Source organism: Polistes fuscatus, unplaced genomic scaffold (genome assembly GCF_010416935.1).
Source record: "Polistes fuscatus isolate 324 unplaced genomic scaffold, CU_Pfus_HIC Scaffold2, whole genome shotgun sequence".
In the NCBI taxonomy this organism is placed as follows: Eukaryota; Metazoa; Arthropoda; class Insecta; order Hymenoptera; family Vespidae; genus Polistes; species Polistes fuscatus.
This window is the reverse complement of record NW_025113096.1, coordinates 14,883,796-14,903,933: the sequence shown is the minus strand read 5'-3', so window position 1 is coordinate 14,903,933 and position 20,138 is coordinate 14,883,796. Positions and strand designations below refer to the sequence as shown.

At 31.7% G+C, this 20,138-nt stretch overlaps 1 protein-coding gene across 5 annotated transcripts; it reads right to left on the bottom strand.

The window, feature by feature from the left end:
* Positions 1 to 263: 263 nt before the first annotated feature.
* LOC122516185 (retinal guanylyl cyclase 2-like) lies at positions 264 to 15,092 on the bottom strand. Of its 5 annotated transcripts, none has more exons than XM_043633796.1 (24): positions 14,629 to 15,091; positions 11,173 to 11,566; positions 10,038 to 10,190; positions 9,155 to 9,472; positions 8,497 to 8,660; positions 8,205 to 8,331; positions 7,948 to 8,100; positions 7,029 to 7,395; positions 6,620 to 6,918; positions 6,407 to 6,509; positions 6,134 to 6,236; positions 5,805 to 5,993; positions 5,465 to 5,545; positions 5,194 to 5,370; positions 4,639 to 4,798; positions 4,399 to 4,548; positions 4,149 to 4,320; positions 3,917 to 4,057; positions 3,661 to 3,853; positions 3,416 to 3,587; positions 3,042 to 3,312; positions 2,867 to 2,878; positions 1,936 to 2,534; positions 264 to 1,592 (listed from the first exon to the last, which is right to left on the bottom strand). In XM_043633796.1, the coding sequence occupies exons 4-24, from the start codon at positions 9,417 to 9,419 to the stop codon at positions 1,342 to 1,344; spliced, it is 4,149 nt and encodes a 1,382-aa protein (XP_043489731.1). In that variant the 5' UTR covers positions 9,420 to 9,472; positions 10,038 to 10,190; positions 11,173 to 11,566; positions 14,629 to 15,091; the 3' UTR covers positions 264 to 1,341. The 5 variants fall into 5 exon arrangements, with proteins under 5 accessions (XP_043489731.1, XP_043489729.1, XP_043489732.1 ...); XM_043633794.1 differs by having other exon boundaries at positions 6,407 to 6,512; positions 14,629 to 15,090; XM_043633797.1 differs by having other exon boundaries at positions 5,826 to 5,993; positions 6,407 to 6,512; positions 14,629 to 15,090.
* Positions 15,093 to 20,138: the final 5,046 nt, after the last annotated feature.

Below are 20,138 nucleotides of genomic sequence, written 5' to 3'. Positions count from 1 at the left end.
TAGCGTGAATTTAACTGATATTAGCGCATTTGTCGTTCATGAGATTATATTTATAATCAGATTTTTCTATTAGAATTGACTATCTTTTAAATGTTACAAACCTTGCTTCTTTTTAAACTTTTCTCTGTTTCGCGGGAAAAGCTCTCTAACCAATGCGTGTACGGTTGCGGAAGTATATATATCGTGATACATTTTTTATTTTTTACTTTCTAAAAGTTATTAAAAAAAAAAAGAAAAAGAGAGATGAAAAACCAAACCACTGATTGTGAATTAATCAATTAGTTATTTTCATGAACAATTAATGGGGCAATTGTTGTATGTGTAGTAATTGTGTAATTACATTTATATGTCACAATTGTATATATATATTTTTATTCAATAATATCTTTGAATTAAACTCTTATAATTATTCTCTTATTATTATTTTTTAATACGTGAATATATACAATACATACAAGTAAGATTAAAAAGATTCTGGATTATTTACATCCATCATACTCGCCATTAAGTAACATCAAAGAACAGTAATCTCTCAAATTGTAACATCATCTCATGGTAAAAATAGTAAGTAGATCATTTAATTATCACTCAACGATTGTCTTCTATATATATTCCTCTTTTATAATTCTTTGTATATAATACTATGAAAATGAATTCTAATGATACATAGTAGTTTTTCAAAACAGAAAATTACATATAAAATAAATAAGTAATTAAGTAAATAAATAATATTGCTTTGTTAATACAAAGCATTCATTATTATACATTTTGTAAATTTTACCTTAATAAATAAAATAAATTAAGCAATTATATGAAAATGCTGTGTTAGCATAAAATGATTTTGTTTCTCTTATATGTCCACACATTAATTCAATTCAATTATGTTTGCAGTTATGTTTCGTGTACTTTTATGAGTTTATATATTTAATTGTAAAAGTTATTAAGCTACCGTAGGAACAATTAATAACATAACATGCAACATATTTTACATTTAGAATGATTTCATATAGAGATGAGAAAGTTATGTCGAAACAACATTTAGTCTTATATATCGATCTGATATAGTAATGTAGTTTAGACCTGTCAACATCCTAAAGTAACAGTAAATGTAAAGTTTTTGAATCATTGATGTATCGAGCAAATTTTGTTTGCAGAATCATACTGCATTACTATGATCGATGATGATATGACACATTTAAAGGAATATTTGATAATGAACGTGTTGTAATATTCCATTGATATCTCAAATCAATTTCATACTTTCTCTAATTCTGAATATTATGACAGATAACATGATGATTTTAAATATTGACCATTTCCTTTAACTTTAATAATTTGTTTTTAATGCGTCGTTAAAGATTCAACGGAGAGCGTAACCGAAGCTGTGTGACGAAATCTTTGTGAAATATGCCCAGGAGTAGATGGTACTTCCTCGATCCTCTCTAAATCATTAGCTGCTCCTGCACTATTTTGTTTAAAAAGTCGTTGAACTGTTCTCTGATTTGTTGGCTCTTGAATTGTTATAGATACAGGCTCATCTCCTCTATCTAAACTAAATTGCCTTTTCAAAAACCGACCACTAGAACTTCTGTCTGAAATTGTTAATATTTTTTAATAATTATTTTAATTAAATTGAAAAATCAAATGAAGGTTACAGAGGCAAAACAAAGAATGTCACACCTTAAATTAAAATATTAGTTGAATAAGGAAATATTTGCTATTCGTCATGTATTTTTATGTACATTAAAAGAAAGCGCAAGAACAGTTATAGTTACTCACAAATGTAATAAGTTTAATATCCACATGCGATTTTGAAAGTGGTAAAGCAAATGTGTGCTATAAATGAATTATATAGACTTTCAAAAAAGCAACTTTTTTTTGGTGGCATTTGTTCTTTTCCTTCTGTAATAAATAATAAATATGTAATATACTTACTATGTTCATTAGGAGAAAGACATCTGTAGCGATTATATGGTGTACTGAGATCATTCTCATCAATACCACCAATGAACCTTCGATGTTTACTTGCTGCAGCTGATCTAAAAGATAAAGCGACAGAACTAGCAATCGAGGTCAAAGAAGTAGTTGAAGCGCCTAACATTGTTGCAGTTGTTTCTGTATCAGATACTGCAAGTATATTACTTGAAATTTGTGTATCACTTGATGTACTTTTCTTAATAGTTAGATTGCTAATTTCAGTCGGTTTTTGATTTATACGTTCATTTTTCAACAATTCAAACAGATCTTCTGTTGATTTTAGTGAATTACTCGTTTCAAGTGTTTTTTCACCATGCACAGATACATTAACTTTTTTCGTTTCGGATGTTTCAAATGAAGAGGCGTTCGAAGAATTTCCTTCAATGACGATTTTCGCACTACTATCATCTTTCCCTTTCTCATTGATACTGTCTTCATCATCTTCTTCATCGTGAACGCTATAATTTTTAATATTAGGGAGTATCGTACGCCGTGCAGTTGTTAATTCCGCTTGTCCATCTTTCAATGAGCTCTTGACTACCAGGCTGTCATCCAATCTTTTAAAATATGGATTAATATAATGCTTTTATTCTTAGTACTTATTAAATATGTTTCTAAAATCACTAATAAATTTGAACGATCTAACAAGAAGAGAGACAAGTTGACAGGACACCAATTTTTTTAAAATTCTACATAGTTGTAGGTATCCATCAGAATCACACACTGTGCAAGCAGTAAGACCTAATACTCAATCGTTTTCAAGAAAAACAAAAGTGAAAAGTTACACATGCATTCATGCCACTGTGTAGAATGTAAAAAAAATTGGTGTCTTGTCGACTTGTCTCTCCCCTTGTAAGATCTAAAAAAATATGATATACAATTAACTTACCCATGATCCTCTCTTTTGATAGCATGGAAGTAGATAAATTATCAGAAGACTGGAAAATAAGTTATTTAAAGAAAAAGGAAAATTAGATAAACAGTTGATATAGAAATCTGTTAGTATTATATACGCATTTATGATCAATAATTATATTTATATTATAAAAAAAATATGAAATTACCCGAAAGGTGGAGGTGTTGGCAGTTTCTTGTCAAATCCTTCCTTTCCCAATAGCCAATAAGTTTGCATTTTTCCTTTCCCTTTAACTTCTGTAGTACCACGATATTCAATATTATATCCACCGGCTTGCGTTAATCGATCTTTTGTTGCTTTACTAATGTGTATACGCCATGGTGCACCAGTTGATTCCATTCTAGATGCAGTATTTACAGTGTCACCGAATAAACAATAACGTGGCATCGTTAAACCGACGACTCCAGCGCAGCAAGGACCTGCACAAAAATAAAACATAACATAAATATTAAGATATTAAATCAAACTACAATAATTCTTCTATTTTACGCGGGTAATTGATTTCATTTGTCGATACTTAACCGGTATGAAGACCAATTCTCAGTTTTAATTGCATTTGTGGTAAATGTCTTATTTTAAACCTTCCACTTTGATGTAACAAATCAAGCGCCATGGTAGCCACTTGAGTAGCATGATCAGGAATTCTAACTGGACATCCTCCAACTACCATATAAGCATCTCCTATAGTTTCCACCTGAAATAATGATTGTTTTAAAAAATAAATTATATAATATTGAATGTAGTATGATTTTTATGCTCACACTTACCTTATAAACAGCATATGCATTAATGGTTGCATCAAAACAGGTGTATAGATCGTTGAGTAAATCTACTACTTGAAAAGGTGTCGAATGAGCGGAAATAGTTGTAAAACCTACAATATCCGAAAAGTAGATGGTGACTTCGCGAAATTCTTCAGGATCGACGGGAATACCCAATTTCAATTTTTCCGCCACCGAACTAAAAAAAATCATCAGTCTCTTTATCTTTAAATATTTATATTAGAAACTTTGGAAAACTCACTTTGGTAACATCCGATTTAATAACTGTTCCGTTTTTTTTTTCTCCATGTCGAGTTGTTCTGTACGTTCGCGTATCAATTCTTCCAAATTGTTTGAATACTTTTCTAACAATTGGAACATAGTATCAATAAAATTAACTTTCCTATAAGAAAGAAAAGAAACGAAAAACATGAGAATTGATTTTTAATAAAAAAAAAATTGGAATAAATTACTATGTTATTTTTTGATCTGACCTGCCATAATTTAGTTTTTTAAATAAATCATGGACACAATTAAAATCAGGCCTCATATCCGGAGATTCGGCCCAACATTGGCGCATTATATTAATAGCTTCTGGTGGAGCTGCACCTTTACTAACGGATGGCCTAATCAATGGTGGTGGTTTCATCACTTTCTCTATTATATCTGTACATAATCGTAACACATTAATGCATTTCATATTGTAATCGTAGGAAGATGTTTTAAATAATTCATTGTTTTTACCTTCTGGAGATAAAGCTAACATACAAAATGGTTCGCCGCGTACAATGACCTCTTGCATGATGATACCAAAACTGTAAACATCTCCTGACTGAGTACCCTTCTTTCGAAGATTCACATCCCTAAGTAATTCTGGTGCTGTCCACAAAAGATCTGCCAAGTAATATGCGAATGAAATATAAAATGATAATATTAATTAAATTAAATAATACAAATAATATTAAATAATAAATCTTTAATTACCGCGAGACAATTTTGAAGGCGGTGACATATTTTGAGCTTCGTAAAATGCTGGAAGGCCATAATCAGTAATCTTAAGAACCCAACGTGCATCGATTACGCAGTTCCGTGATGTAAGATAACCGTGAACCCTAATCGGTGTACCGTGAAGATATCTCATACCCTTAAATAAATTTAATGCTACATTTAATCTTTACTTAAGTTCATCGTGTGATATTAACATAAAAATAAAGTGATCGTTATTTTTATTCGATCCCTTACAATTATTTTCACCGCGTTGATGCATTTTTAATAATCCCTATTAGGATTATCGAATGACACGTCTGTGAAAAAGGATTATTTAATTAATCTTTAAAACGATGTTTTTTCTTTTTATACCAATTATCGTTTTCTTGTAATTAAATTTGTAATGTGTTAATATTGTGTAATTATAGTGTATGTTTTTTTACATTTTATGACATGAATTGTTTTAAAACGGAGAGATTGACTTTGTTTTATTATCAGAGACATATCGATATTCTATTTAAAAATAATTTTTAACTAATGTGTTAAACTTACTCGCACTAAATCCGTAAGCAAAGACAATCTGAATGACCAATCGAGTTTGATCTCATCTTGGACCAATACATCTTCTAGCGATCCTCTTGAACAATATTCCGATACAAGGCATGGTCTCGTTGGTTCATTCAGGCATCCAATAAGGGGATTAAGATTTTCGTGTCGTAGGCCATGAATCTATCCATAAAAGTGTTAACAGGAATTTATTTATACCTTTTTAGAATATCTATTCTATTTTCGATAGAGTAGATTTTCTTTTTTTTTTGTTTACCGTAACTAAAACGCCCATCGTTTTATTCTTTAATTCGAATGTACTTTGACAGGATAATTCCTTCAGTTGAACCAAATCACCCTAAGTAAATTAGAAACGTAATAAACATTATAAATTGTATTTTTTTTTTCATTCGATGAAAAGCGGATTGTATTCATGCAATTTAATCCAGTAATCCAGTTTACCAAGTATGTAATCAGTAAAATTTTTAAAAGTATATTATTACAAATATAATAAACGTGATCTCTGGTAACCGAGTTGCTTATAAGTTGCATGAATGAATAGCGAACACTATCTTCATGTAAGCGTATGACGCGTATGAAGACAGAGACGTATTTACATTATACATAGCACGTCGGACCTTGAAGAAAGTTTGTCTCGCTAAATTTCCAGTACTTGTTTGAAGATAGGGCCTGTGGGAGCCAACAGTGCCTACTTGAAGTAAATCAGGTTTCTCAACTTTTGGCCCACCAAACTCCTGCAACGGCTGCAACCAGCAGCATAGCATTGTTTCGACCCCCTTATCGACCTAAAAGGATTGATAAAATAATTTATTTTCACTTAGTCCCCGACGACAAAGATCACTGTGAAATGTTTTAATGAGCTCGAACTTTTGTCCTAGTTTCTAATTAACCGCTATTACATAATAGTTTGCATTTTAATACTAACAGTTTTCGAATCCGTGTGATTAGACTGCGGGAAGACGAAATCTGATGCCGTTAGAATAATTTTATAGGGGCCTTCTGATATTCTATTTTTGAGCAATTGTTTTCTACAAAAATGATATCGTTAGATTACACATAAATATGTAATATTAAATCAATGAAAGGTAATAATGTTTTGTGTAATTTATATTAAGTTATAGAAAATATTAATAATTAACGTAAATTATAGAAGAGTCATAAATAAAATAAACATTAAAAAGAGAACATAAAGATTTACCGGATTAATATTGCTAGGGAAACGAGAAGAAAAGCAAAGAGCAAGGATCCCAAAATGACAGCTACGATATGTGTAGCATGGACGGATACCTCCATTAGACCACCTACTGTGATATAAATAAATTATATTTTATTAATTCACACTGAAACACATTAATCTTCTTTTGAAAAAATCTTCATAGTCGATAATTCGATACTTATCTAACAATTTTACCTGTGCAATCGTTATCGGCATCGCAAGGAATAAAATCGATAGTTTCTACAGTGAAAAATGCAGGAGCGTTGGTAGTTAATCTTTTAACCGTAAATCTTTCTTTCTCCTCCGAGATCATCATGATAGGTTCCCATTTATCAACATGCCAATCCATTACGATGTAAGTATACATTTTATTATTGTAAGAATTGATAGTACCATTGTCGTACATCATAATGCTGAGTGATTCATTTAAACGTTCGATTAAAGTCGGTCGCGTGTAAAACTCGGTGCCATTTAACATTTCTTGAATATCATATCTGCAACGAACGATAGTCAATATGTACATATTTATTCACATACATACATACATACGTATATATTATGTACAATATGTCCTATAAATTTTTATATGACAAAGAACGTTAACCTTTGATCGAGTGGCATTAATATAAGCAGATTGTCTAACGTTGTACCACTGAGATTTTTTGACGGTACGTATCGTTCAGATGGATTAATCTTTGCACCCCCTTCTGTCGTTCTCTGATTTACGATCGTATAAATACGGGGAAGGTCTGAAGGAGAAAAGTTGGAAGACTGAGTAGTTGTAAACGAAAGTGAAATTGGCGTCTCAATTGGCGATGCCGTAGGCACAATCTGCGGAAGAAACATATCATTATCTTCTGTGTGGATCATCAGAATCATGGAAGTCAACATGCTTGAATCCCGTGATACATCCAGCTCGGTCAAAATACGATTCGTCGAATCGTCGTTCAGGGGTAAGCAAAGCACCGTAGCTGTAAAAAGAAAGAAAAGATGAGAGAGCCGAAAACTCATGCGCTTACATATAATATGCGTCAGTTGCCCTTACGCGCGATCTGATAGAATAGCAAACTATTTTCCATCTCATTTCCATCTCGCCCGTAATCCTTTTAAATTCATCTCGATGCACTGATAGAGGTAGAAAGAAAGAAAAAGAGACAGACAGACAGACAGAAAGAGAGAGAGAGAGAGAGAGAAAGAAAGACAGAGAGAGAGAAAGATAGAGAAAATACGCACATAAAGAAAAATAGAACACGAGAGCGAAAGAGAAGGATAGAAATATACTGTAAAGCGTATCGTTTTATTTACAATTTTGGATGAAATTATTTAGTTTTATAGAATATCTTTTGTGTTTTATTTTAATTTTTCTTTTTTTTTGTTTACTGCGTATAATGTGATCAGCGAATAAGTGCAAACTAAGCGCTCGTTCGCGAAAGACGAATATAAAATACAGGTGCGGCACGCATAACGATTGTGCAAATATTTTGTAATCTACATTTTTTATTTTTCTTCTTTTATATATTTACCTCTGCGAGATATATAATGCAGAGATTTCAAAGTTCTTCGAACTTGACTCCAGGTAGCGCGTTGCGGTAATATCGCGTGATAACGTGGCACGATTCCGATAGTTCGAAGAGCATCGACCACGACCCTGTCTAAACTTGACCATGGTTCCTTGTCTGTTCGAAAAGAAACGACGTTGATACTTTGAAGAAGAAGAGGAAGAAGAAGAAGAGCACGTGTTGTGTTTTGATAGTAAATACGAACACGTTAATCGTCTTACCCGTGCCAATGATTGCCGTTGAATTCCATTGTAAATGAAGAAACATTTCTACAAGTGCCTGAGCGAGTGACGGTAAAGCCGGTGAAAGTCTAACTATGCTCGATAATTTTCTATCTTCCAAGTTTCTCTGTAAATAATAATTCATAAAAAATAGAGAGGATTTATATAGAAAAGATTTGATTTGCGATCTGACGATATCAATCGAATTTTAATCAGATCGGATCAGATCCAATCTGATCCGATCGAAACGATAGAAAGGGATTTTAGGTGTTAGACAGGAAATTTTATTTACCAAAGGACAAGTCCACGTGAATAGAGGCTTGTTCCAAGTATGGGCCAATTTTGAAACGAACTCGCAACTCGAACTATCGAGTGCTGCTATCAAAGCCTTCGTTGTAGGTTGGCTGAGTGAATATACCAGCGCGCCGAAACCCCAAGACCGCGTTTCACAGGTCACTGTTAACATTTATCACTTTCGCGTCATTCTCGTCTATTTAGGTGTATGTATATATAGTCTAGCGGCGGCATAATGGAAAGTACGCTACGTAATAACGACGATCAAACGAAAAGGGGGGTTTAAAATCAATTGGACGAGAATAATAGTTTTAACGCGTTTGCGCCACTTCTCTGTAAAGTTACTACTACGTTTTATCTGATTACGACATAAATCTTCCTTGGGGGGAAAATAGGTATTAAATCGATATTGTATATATGTATTGCATTATCTTTCCCCTCCCCCATCTAAAACATAGTCGTTGCATAATATACAATATATATATATCAACGTAACTTGACATTATAATAGATGCTAAAATACATTCTCTTAATTAACATAGAACGACAGAGTATAACCATGCGTCGAGTAACTTTATATGTAATATAAGAGATAAGTACATATATATGTATTATATATAAAGTATATACGTTTTCCTCCGGTCATAATTACTCACGAGATCTTGGTAATATACTGATGGAAAGGTTCACGCTCCAATGCTGTTGTAACTGACTTTGAATATCGGTTAGATTGACCTCCTCGTTGCATTGTTCGTTAAGGAACACGACTACCTCGTCATCATTTGGATGGAATTCCGAATACTCTTCTTCCGTATATTGCGATAAGTAAGGTAGGTTGCTATCGGTAGTAAGAAGTAGACAGCATCTAGATAGGATCACGATTGGGATCCACCACCACTGGTATAGATAACTTCCAGCCATGGGCTCCTGCCCCTACTGCCGTTAATACCGTTGCCACCGTTGTTCTCTACTGCCTGTTCACAAATACGTTCTTATCAGGCAATCCTATCCAACAATAAGCTTCAATCCCGTTTTAACAACGAAACGTTATTCACGTATAATGAACGAACGTTTGTTTCAATGTACTACTGGATTTTAATGATGTTTCATTTTCTTCCTACTTTATTTAATACGTAAGATCTTAACGAAAAAGAAAAAAAAAATTACCTCTTATTTCCGTAATATAACCTATCGCATAAATTATATTATCTTTTTTATTTCTTTCGTGTAATAAAAAAAAGTATTTGTACAATGTCATAAAAATATCCCTATAATGAGATTGAATCTAAACAATGTAAAATATTACGATTGAAATTTTGAGATACCGTAAATAACTCTCCCCCAAAGTGGATTACATTTGGACACTCCATCTTTCTTAAAAGTAATATCGCTTTTTCTTTTTACTTTGTCACTTCTTTTTTCTTTTTTTTTTTCCTTTTTTTTCTTTACTTTTGTAGTAACTTCAACATAATACAAATCGCGAAGAAACGTGATACAGTAAACAAGGAAGTATCGATAAGTATGTTTAGAAAAAGGAACCTGTTATATATCAGCGAAGCTCTCATAAAGCACTGTAGTAATATCTGGTATCGTTCCGAGTAAAGAGAAGAGGACATCCTAAATCCATTGACGGATTTTAGCGGCGGTTTGGTTTATCCATTCAACGCTCAGGCAATATAGCAAAGGAACCTCCTGTAAATTAGGGGAAACCCGCCTATACACTTTGCATAACGTTCCAAATTCAATATCCCTTATATAGGGTATATAGTCTACTGGCTTGAATCATCTAAAGGGATTTCATGCGAGAAAGAGGGAAAAAAAGGGCAAGAGGGAAAAAAATCCATCAAAAGGATTTAAGGTGTAATATTAAATATAACATTAAAAATTCTTTTGATTTATACAAAATATAAAGATGAAATTTTTACTCAAAATTTTTAGATAGAGAAGAAAAGAAACTGAGAGAATAAGAAGAAGATGAATAAACTGCAAATCTCTGACGATGAAAATATATTCAAACGTAATCCCAATAAAATCCTTCTTCTCTTTTTCCACTTTATTTATTTATTCTATTCTTTATTTTTCTCGTCACTTTATAAGAGTTGAACGAAAAGCAGTCTAATAAGTGTCACTCGGTACTAGTTCTTTCAGAACAAAACCGAAATCCCAACAACGTTTCGCTATTTCCATTCGTCACGCGTCTTGGTAATACCGAGTTTGTTCTTCGAGTTGAATAATTACAGACATTTCTCCTGCTTTCAAATATTGCTTTCCGAGAGACAACTGCGTAATTGGCGGTCCTACGTATATTTCGTAAAAGAAATGAGAAAAAAAAAGAGCGAAATAAAATGGAAAATAAAATACGCTTACAAAGATATTTTAAATAGAGATTAAACTTTAGCGAAATACGTACAAAGAGATAGAAAAAAAAGGAGAGGAATAATACACAAACAAAAATGATGGAACGTACGAAAGAACGTTATAACAAAATATTTTAAATTTTGCACAAATTAAAAAGAACACAAGAAGGAAATAGGAAAATAATTAAAATAAAATTAAAAAAAAATGCAAAAAAATGCAAAAAAAAAAGAAAAAAGGCAGAAATAGGGAGTAAACATTTATTTCACACATATTCACAGAGATAGGTAGATAGAAATACACACATATACATACATACCTCTAGGCCCAGATTGGTACACGACAGCATCGCTTCCTCTCTCCGAAATTTCGATTAAATTTCAATTTCAATTATCGTTACTCATCGCATTGGTTCGTTATCGTTTCGTTTCGTTTCGTTCTTCTTCTTTTCTCCCCCCCTTGTACACCCTAAAAAGTTCTATCTCGGCAATGAATTTGATTCTATCTCGCGAGACCAGCCGTGGTAAAGTCAATCAAGCTTCTTCTTGCCTTTCGTATATTGCTTTTCGAATTGGTATCATGAATAATTGTGTATCTAGTATCACGAAAGATCGAGTAATTCCCGATTGTTCAGGAAATTTTGTACCAATTTTATTTGGTAACGTGTGCATCCCTATCGATGGAAGAGAATGCGAACGATGCATGCTGGTTATCTAAAATATGTGAAAATAACTCTGAGAGACAGTGAACGAGATAGAAATACAGAGAAAAAGAGAAAGAGAGAATGGGAATGAAAACATGTTATTTTTTCGTATCGATTTAATTTCAATGCATATTCTATGCAATATTATTTTCTTTTCTTTTCTTTTTTTCTTTTTTCATGTTATATGATATTTTTTACCTTCGCGAACAAGTTCAATATTTGTGATTTCGATAATTCGTAAGAAAGCAAATGAAAGAGGGATAGAAAGAAAGAAAGAAAGATAATATACATAGGAGAAGGATAGAAATGTATTGCATATCTATTTTATATTTCATAACCTTTAACAAAATAAAATAAAATAAATAAAATAAAATAAAAAATAAAATTAATAAACCTCTTCGTTAACGAACGCAACAAATTCCACGAATACTATAGAAAAAATTTTTCTCATTTTTCCTTTTTTTTTCACGCTTTTCACTCGCACGTGAACAATCTCGCAAATAATTGTCCTTATCAACTGGGTTAGTAAAAATTTGTTGGTTTGAACTTATCTGAAAAAAAAAATATCTGTTTACTACTGATAAAATTACGCACCCTTAATGTTGCAACGTTTAAATAAAACACGAAGATAAATTTATCTGATACATATATATATATATATACATATATGTGTATATACTTTAAAGTAACTAACCCGTGTTGGCTTGGATCGTGTACATTCTTCCGTGCAACAAAAGATGCTTACTAATTAATCACGGTAGGTTTCATCGTTGTGAAAAATTTCACGCAAGATTGATCGAATAAATACTATAAATAATCTGCATACGACGTCTATCTACACACAGGCGCGCACGCATACACGTATTTACACACGTGACAGGATATACGTAAACGATCGACAAAACTCTCTTTCGTATTTACTTGTTATAAAACGTTGCTTTTAATTAAAATGGAAACAAGTCGAAAAGAAATGAAGAATGAAAGAAAAAAAGAAAGAAAGAAAGAAAGAAAAAAATAAATTAAAAACCCTTCTATTCAATTCCACCATTTTCTAATATTCACTCTGTCTATACGCGTCCGTCAAATATCTGACCGAGATATTTTATTTCTTTTCTTTTTCTCTTCCCCCCTCCCCATATTCTTTTTCTCTTTTTCTTCTTTTATTTTTGCCTCCTTTTTCCTCAGCCCTTCCCCTAGCCCCCCGATCCCACCTTACTTTACCTCACTTTTTACTTTTTTTTCCCCCTTACAACTTTCAAGTACCATCACCTATGCGCAATCTAATTTCCCGTCCTGACGAAAGCACCGAACACGCAATTCTACCTTAATTATGCATTCTCGCCAGAGAGAAATGGAATTGATAAATGCAAAATAATAAAAATGAATTACTTCGAACCCGTTAGATAAAAAGTTAAGGCTGACAGAGAGAGAGAGAGAGAGAGAGAGAGAGAGAGAAGGAAAGGGAAAGAGAAATGTATTTAAAGAGACATTTTTTCCTCTTTTACCTCTCTATCTTTATTAAAGGAAACTCGAGTTCACTTTTTTATACAATATTTATGTATCGAAACTCATTAAGGAGATCCAGCTAATAAGAAATTGGCGCGCGACCTTTAATATTTTTCATCTACGTTCCCTTTACCTTTTTCTTCTTCTTATTTTTGTTTCTTTTTCTTTCCATTTATTTTCTTTTGTTTTCTTTTCCTTCCTTACGAAGACAATATTCCAATGAGTAAGGGGGAACGATTCTAATGCAACAGAAAAATGATAAGAAAATTGGAATAACATAAGTTTTGGGGGATAATTTAAATCGACGAATGGAAAGGATACTTTTGTAATTTCTTCTTTTTCTTTTTTCTTCCCCTTAAAATTTTTTTTTCTTTTCTTTTTTTTTTGGTTTTGTTATTTATATAAAGATAGCTTCTCGACATATTAGATCAATAATGTAATACTCGTTTCTTTCTTTCTATATTTCTATTTTTCCGTAGGATAGAAACGAGGGATATGTCGTGTCAGCAGAAAATAAAATAACAGGAGAATAATACAATGCCGTAACTCATTCGCGTTATAGTAATAGAAACGCAAACTATCATGTAACTATATCAAAAATTTACTTTCGTTACGCGTACTTAAACGATAAACCTCAAACTCTCTTTCTCTCCCTCTTTCCCTTTCTGCCACTCACTCCTAGAATACTTAATACCTCCGCTTCAACTTTTAAATCGTGTTTCTCTATCATGATTGTTCAACTTAATCGAATAAAGTCATAATAACTTTGATAAAAGTTCTACGAAACAATGCGTGAACTACTTTCTTCTCTCTCTCTCTCTCAACAAAATAATAAAATAATAAAATAATAATAATAATAAAAAGAAAAAAAGGGGAAAAATGAAAAAACATAAAATCAAAGAAAATACATAAATGTATATTATATATATATTTAACATTTTAAAATATAAAATAAAAAAAAAAGTTAATTCGTGTATCTCAAATATATGTAATATTTTATTATTAATATATCTTTTTCATTTTTATATTATAAAAACGAGTAACGCAAATGTTTTCTTTCTTCTTCCCCTCTCTCTCTTTCTCTTTTTTTCTTTTTCTATCTTATGAATCAGCACGTGTTGTTTTATCGATCAAATTTTTCACTACGTTCGAAAGATTTACAAACTCAATCAACGTAAGGCAAACCGGGGCTTTATAAATTCCCGTGTATGTCTATATATATATCAGAATACGAGTTTATCGTCGTTGATAATGTCATTACGCGAGTATATAAATTTCACGGTGATGTTTGCTCGTACGATAGGGGGAAACTGTTTAGGACGAATGCAATTAAGTCGCAATCTCGTTTCGAAATTTCGCGGACTAGTTCGCTCGAGAAGGTAGAACCCAATAAACAGTGAAACTGATGACAAGCGATACGTGATAAAACGTCTACGATAAACGCACAAGCGCTTAACGACAATTTCCGTACCATTTTATTAGTTACCATTGAATCGTACGCGCACGCAATAATAAACAACAAATACCATAGATTAATGATTAAAACCTGATTTATTATTCTCATACCTGTTAAATGTATCCCACGTATTCACCGTGAAGTAATAATTTAACGAGAAATGATGCACAATAAATTACATAGAATAAAGTCAAGGTGTCATCTCTCAATCGTCGTGATCGTACGATCGATTCGTAGTAAGGTAGTAAGTTACGCACGGTTGACACTCTAAAATTAAGATGACAGAGAGAAAAAAAAACAGGATAAAACGAACGCGTGTCTCGGATTAATTTGTCGGTCGGTCGATCGGTCACACTCTCGTTGATCGCCGGGTTAACCGATATGATGAAAATAAAAAATATGTTAAAATTATGTTAGCAGCGAATGAATGCAAGCGTAAGATAGAAACAAGTACGAGAGAAAAATCGTAACAACCCGCTGCAGCATATATAATCATGAGAAACGATCCGAACGCTTTGGCGTTCGGTATCGAACTGAGCTCTCCTCGTCGCTAGCTCACCTACTGATGCTGGACGTGTTGCTATCACAACGAACGTTATCACACGGTCATCCCCAGTCTTCCCGGGGATGCTGAGCAGCAGTACCAATAATACTCACTGGCGGTAGAAGCAGCACTTTTCTTCCCTCCCCCTTTCGCCCTTATCCTTTTCATTTTGTTTTATTCCTTTTTCTTTTCTTTTTTCTCCCTCAATGCATCCTTCCTTCCTTCCTTCCTTCCGAATTAATTACCTTACTACAGAACGACTATCTACCGTCCCTTTTTAGGTCACATTCCTTTTCACGTTACGAATGACTCTCCTTAATGGAGAATAGAACATATAATTCATTATTTAAGGTTAAATCGAGGTTAAATTCGATATTCGAATAGGATAGCGAGATCTGTGGCATACATCTAATACATATATACATGCATGCATGCATACATACATGACGTTTATAATACTTACATACTCGACGGACACCTACGTTCTGGCCGAGTTTAATAAATTGTCCGTATACATTTCTTTCTACGAATAAAACAACCACTTTAGCTAATGAAAGAAGTATATACCGAACACAAACAATTAAAATTATCCGTGCGGAATGTGTGTATTTGTATATGATTAATATTCAGAAAAAAAAAATAGAAAAGATCTGGATTCCACGTGTTATCTTTCTTTGTTTTACCTTATTTCTGTTTACTTATATCTTCTGTTTTATTTTTTATTTGTTCTTTCCCCTCTTTTTATTTATTTTTATCTTACTATCCCTTTTTCAATAAGTAAAACAAGTTGAAGAGCATTGTATTCTATTGCAGATATCGAATATCCGAATCAATGAAGGGTACATTGATTCATTGAACGGGATAGAAATGTTCATTTTACATAAGAAGAGCTCTCGATAGTAACAATAGAAACTATTAAATCATCGATATAACCAGTTTTCTCGTAGATGTTGACTTTTTTGAAAAAATTTGCATCCCTTATCAATGTAACATTTGAAATTCTGTTTCATCCACCGTGGATCATGTACTGTCGGTAATGTAGATCCATGTTATATCGATAAATAAGTCTACTTTTTATTATCAAAGAATACATAAGTACATAGAAGCTCACAAGTCCACTTTTTTCCTAACCAGATTCATCTTATTGTAAGATATATTATTAATTATTTAATTGGTACAACCATCTCAACTGATATAATAGAATTTTAAATGAAATCCTTTCTCTTTCGGTATTATTAATGATTCTTCTACTTACAAAGACATAAGAACATAATTTTTTAAATATACTTTCTTATTTAATTTCAAAACTTATTTGAATCGCATTACGATCATTAATTTTCTTCTTTGAAAGATTTATGCACTTAATTTCTTCCAACCTCTTGACATTCGTGCTCTCAATTAACTTCTTTAAAAACTCTTGAAAAATAATAAATTGCATTTTCATTTGAACGAAAGAAGTTAAACGTAAAACTTACAGATGGAGGTAGTTATCATTTTGATTAATAACATTATCGATCGTTAAATTAATTATCCAACAGTAAATAATTGTCCACTTTATTGTATATACATTTGTCACTAGATGGAAGCATCATTTACATCAATTATTATATTATTCGTTCATTCATAATTATCTTTTAAGTGAGAATGAATAGCTTAAAAAAAAATAAAAAATGTTAAATAATACTACAATTATTTATATTAATATTTTTTTTATTTAAAGATTTTACTATGATTTAATTTAATTGTTTGGATCTCTTCCTGCATCAAAATAAATTTAATTGTATGCTTCTTAAAGGCGTCTGTTACTTAAACCTTCAGCATTAATATTCGGTCTGGTGGTAATGGAAAAGCGACAGAAGCTGCCACTGTTTCCAACTCTCCCTGGATATCTTTAAGCTGCAATGGAATGTGTGATGCGTCACGTACATATGTATGTATGGAACCACATGTAACACGTAATCGTTTTTCATCTAACGTTGGTGTCGTTTCACTATAACATGACAGACTCACAAAAAAAAAGAAATGAAAAGAAAAAGAAAAAAAAGTAGTATTTGAATTTCATAAAATTTATAATATTTTATAGAAAATCGGATATTACGTTATTTCTATTGTATACATTTTTATGGAAAAAGTTATATATATTATATTAAGTATAATTAATAATTTATAAAGATAATTTTTCTATTATATTATACGATAACGTTACGGTATATTCAAACTTTCATCGTTATTATTATTTATTCTTCGTAGAACGTTCTTTGCATAGTCTAACGAAATACCATTTATTGATTTTTCCTTTCTTATTTGTTGGCCAATAAGGCTATACTTTGTAAGGTATGGGGTATTTTGGAATTCACGTTGCCAGCTAGTAAATTTGAATTCTGCAAGAAAGTTTACCACAAGAACGCGAAGACGATATAATCCGGGCAGATAAACGACGTGCTTGGCCCCTCGACATCTCTCCACGTTGACCTTTTTCTTATCGACTTTAAGCTTCCACCCCCATGGAACTCTCTCCAGTTGTTAGAACAAACTCGTCATTAAACTTTGACGTTCTATTTTTAATCATCTTCGTGGAATAAAATGCATTTGACGAATTATACATTATAAATAGATCGTTGCTTGTACTCTGGTTGCATCCTCCTCGTACAAAAGTAACTTTATGATCACGTTTATTATTATTTTTTTGTTTTAATGACAATATATATACATATTATAATTCGTACGATTAAGTAAGATCTTTTTTCTAATTTTAATGCTATCAAATATTCCATAAATGTAATACAATTAAATAAACTTAAGATTATTTACGAATCAATTGAGATTTAATCTGTGCGGGTCCGTATCGTAAACCAATTTTATTTTTATTCATTCTCCTGGTAATTGGAGAAAGTCGAGATAAAAATGGTCTCATTATTTTGGAAAAAAAATAATTTCGACGAATTTATATTTTCGAAAATATATTTATATTTCGAATTTATATTTTGTTGTTGTTGTGTCTTTATTCGAATGTCATAAGTCTCTAATACATTTAAATATATATCGTATTCTTACGTACATGAGAAAAGAAAAGAAATGTTAGCACACTCTTCGAAACAAGCGATTTATGACAATTACGAAATTTCGTATATTAATTATTTCCGATTTTCGAGAGAATTCACGAATTAATCTCTTTCACAATCGCAAAAAAAAAATAAAAAAAAATACGTACTCGTATACAACGTAGATATAATAACGTATTCGCATTCTAAACCGAACGTAAAAGTGTACGATTTCAATTATATTATAAATTATTTGATGTTAGCTAATATTTTAGGAACGCGTTATCGTATTCGAGAACACCTGTTACATTGTTGTCAATTCTACATTCCTCAAAATATGATGTTCTTTCAACGACACGATTAATGAAAAGACACTTGTATATACTCAAACGTTTTCATAATTCTCATTATACTATTATATTTTTATCTTCATTATACACAAATGAAGAAGCCTATTTTTTCTTTTTTACGATGTTACGAGAAATAGCTTACATACTTTCGTCTCGAACTGGTTATGGTTTTAAGAATGAGTTCATGAGCATCTAATCGAAATATTACATACATACATACATACATACATACATACATACATATATTACAATTAAATAATTAAACGTTTAAACTACGAAAACTAATAATTCCTTCTTTAATGTGTGCTTTTTTTCTTTCTAAAACAATGTTTGTAGTTATACTTTTTTTGTATCTCTTTCTGTATTTTAAAAATCAATATTCTGTTATTCGTGCTTTTCCATTGGATCTATAAACCACGAATGAAATTTCAATTTCATACCTTTACTATTAACGTTAATTCTTATATTACCTAGTAATAGTTATCTTATTTCATACTTTAACAGATTAATATAATTATTTCATATTTGAATTGTTATTTTATCATGAAAAATCATATTTTTATTAAAACCTGATAAAATATACACACACACACACACACATATATATATATAGATTTTAATAATGAAATCGTATTTCATTAAAAAAAAAAAAGAAAGAAAGAAAGAAAAACCACGACAATGAACGGAAACCTAGAAAGAATGCGTGAGCTTGTAAATCGTTATGTTAATATCGTCCGATAGCAAAGAGTTCGGTGGGGTCGTCGGGTCGTTGTGACGTCAGCGGATACGGCGACCTCGTCCAAAGGCGAGAATCGCAACAACATGCGTGTTCAAGCCCGATTCGTGTTGAACGTCCGAGTTCACAGGTCGTCCTCATCATCCTCGTTGTCTTTCTCCTCCTCTTTTTCCTTCTACCATCTCCCACCCCGCTACTCTTCCCCTTCCGCCAACTCATTTTCGTTAAAAATGTTCGTCAAATCTATGTAAAATATCAATTATATATATATATGTTTTATTTTTCTTCCAAAGAGAAAATGGCGTTGAAATCCTTTGAATAAAAAAAAAAGTGATAAGAAAATATCTCTCTGATGAATTCGAACGGAACGGTTCTCTTCTAATCGTTGTCGTATTTGATCGTAATGTCGCAACTGATATTCCATAAATACTGTTATATAATGTTTCCCAAAAAAGTATGAAAGTATAAAAGTATAAAAAAAGAAAAAAACAGAAAGAATATAAGGAGCGGGTGATAACGAACACGTTTTTAAAGGGAAAAAAAAACATGATCTGATTATAAAATTTAATATTCTAATGGAAAGAACACTCTTTTGAAAAGAGTACGCGAATAATTCGAACAAATTTTCCTAACCACTTATTACTTAATCAAAGTCAAAACTTTAAATTGTTTGTTCTTTTTGCTAAATCTCATGAAATTCGAAAACTTTTGTAGTAGTGTTTCTTTCTTTTTTTTTTAAACTTTTGTTAAATTATCAAAACTCGTATAAAACAGGAAATTGACCACCAGATATCGATCCCAAATGATCAAATTATTTTCCGTTTGGTATGTTTTTTTTTCTTCTTCTTCTTCTTCTTTTTCTTTTATCGTATAGTCAAAAGATAATGATGATTCGTACTAATAAAATAATTCGATGTACGTATAATATCGTCGAATTTGAAAAGAATTT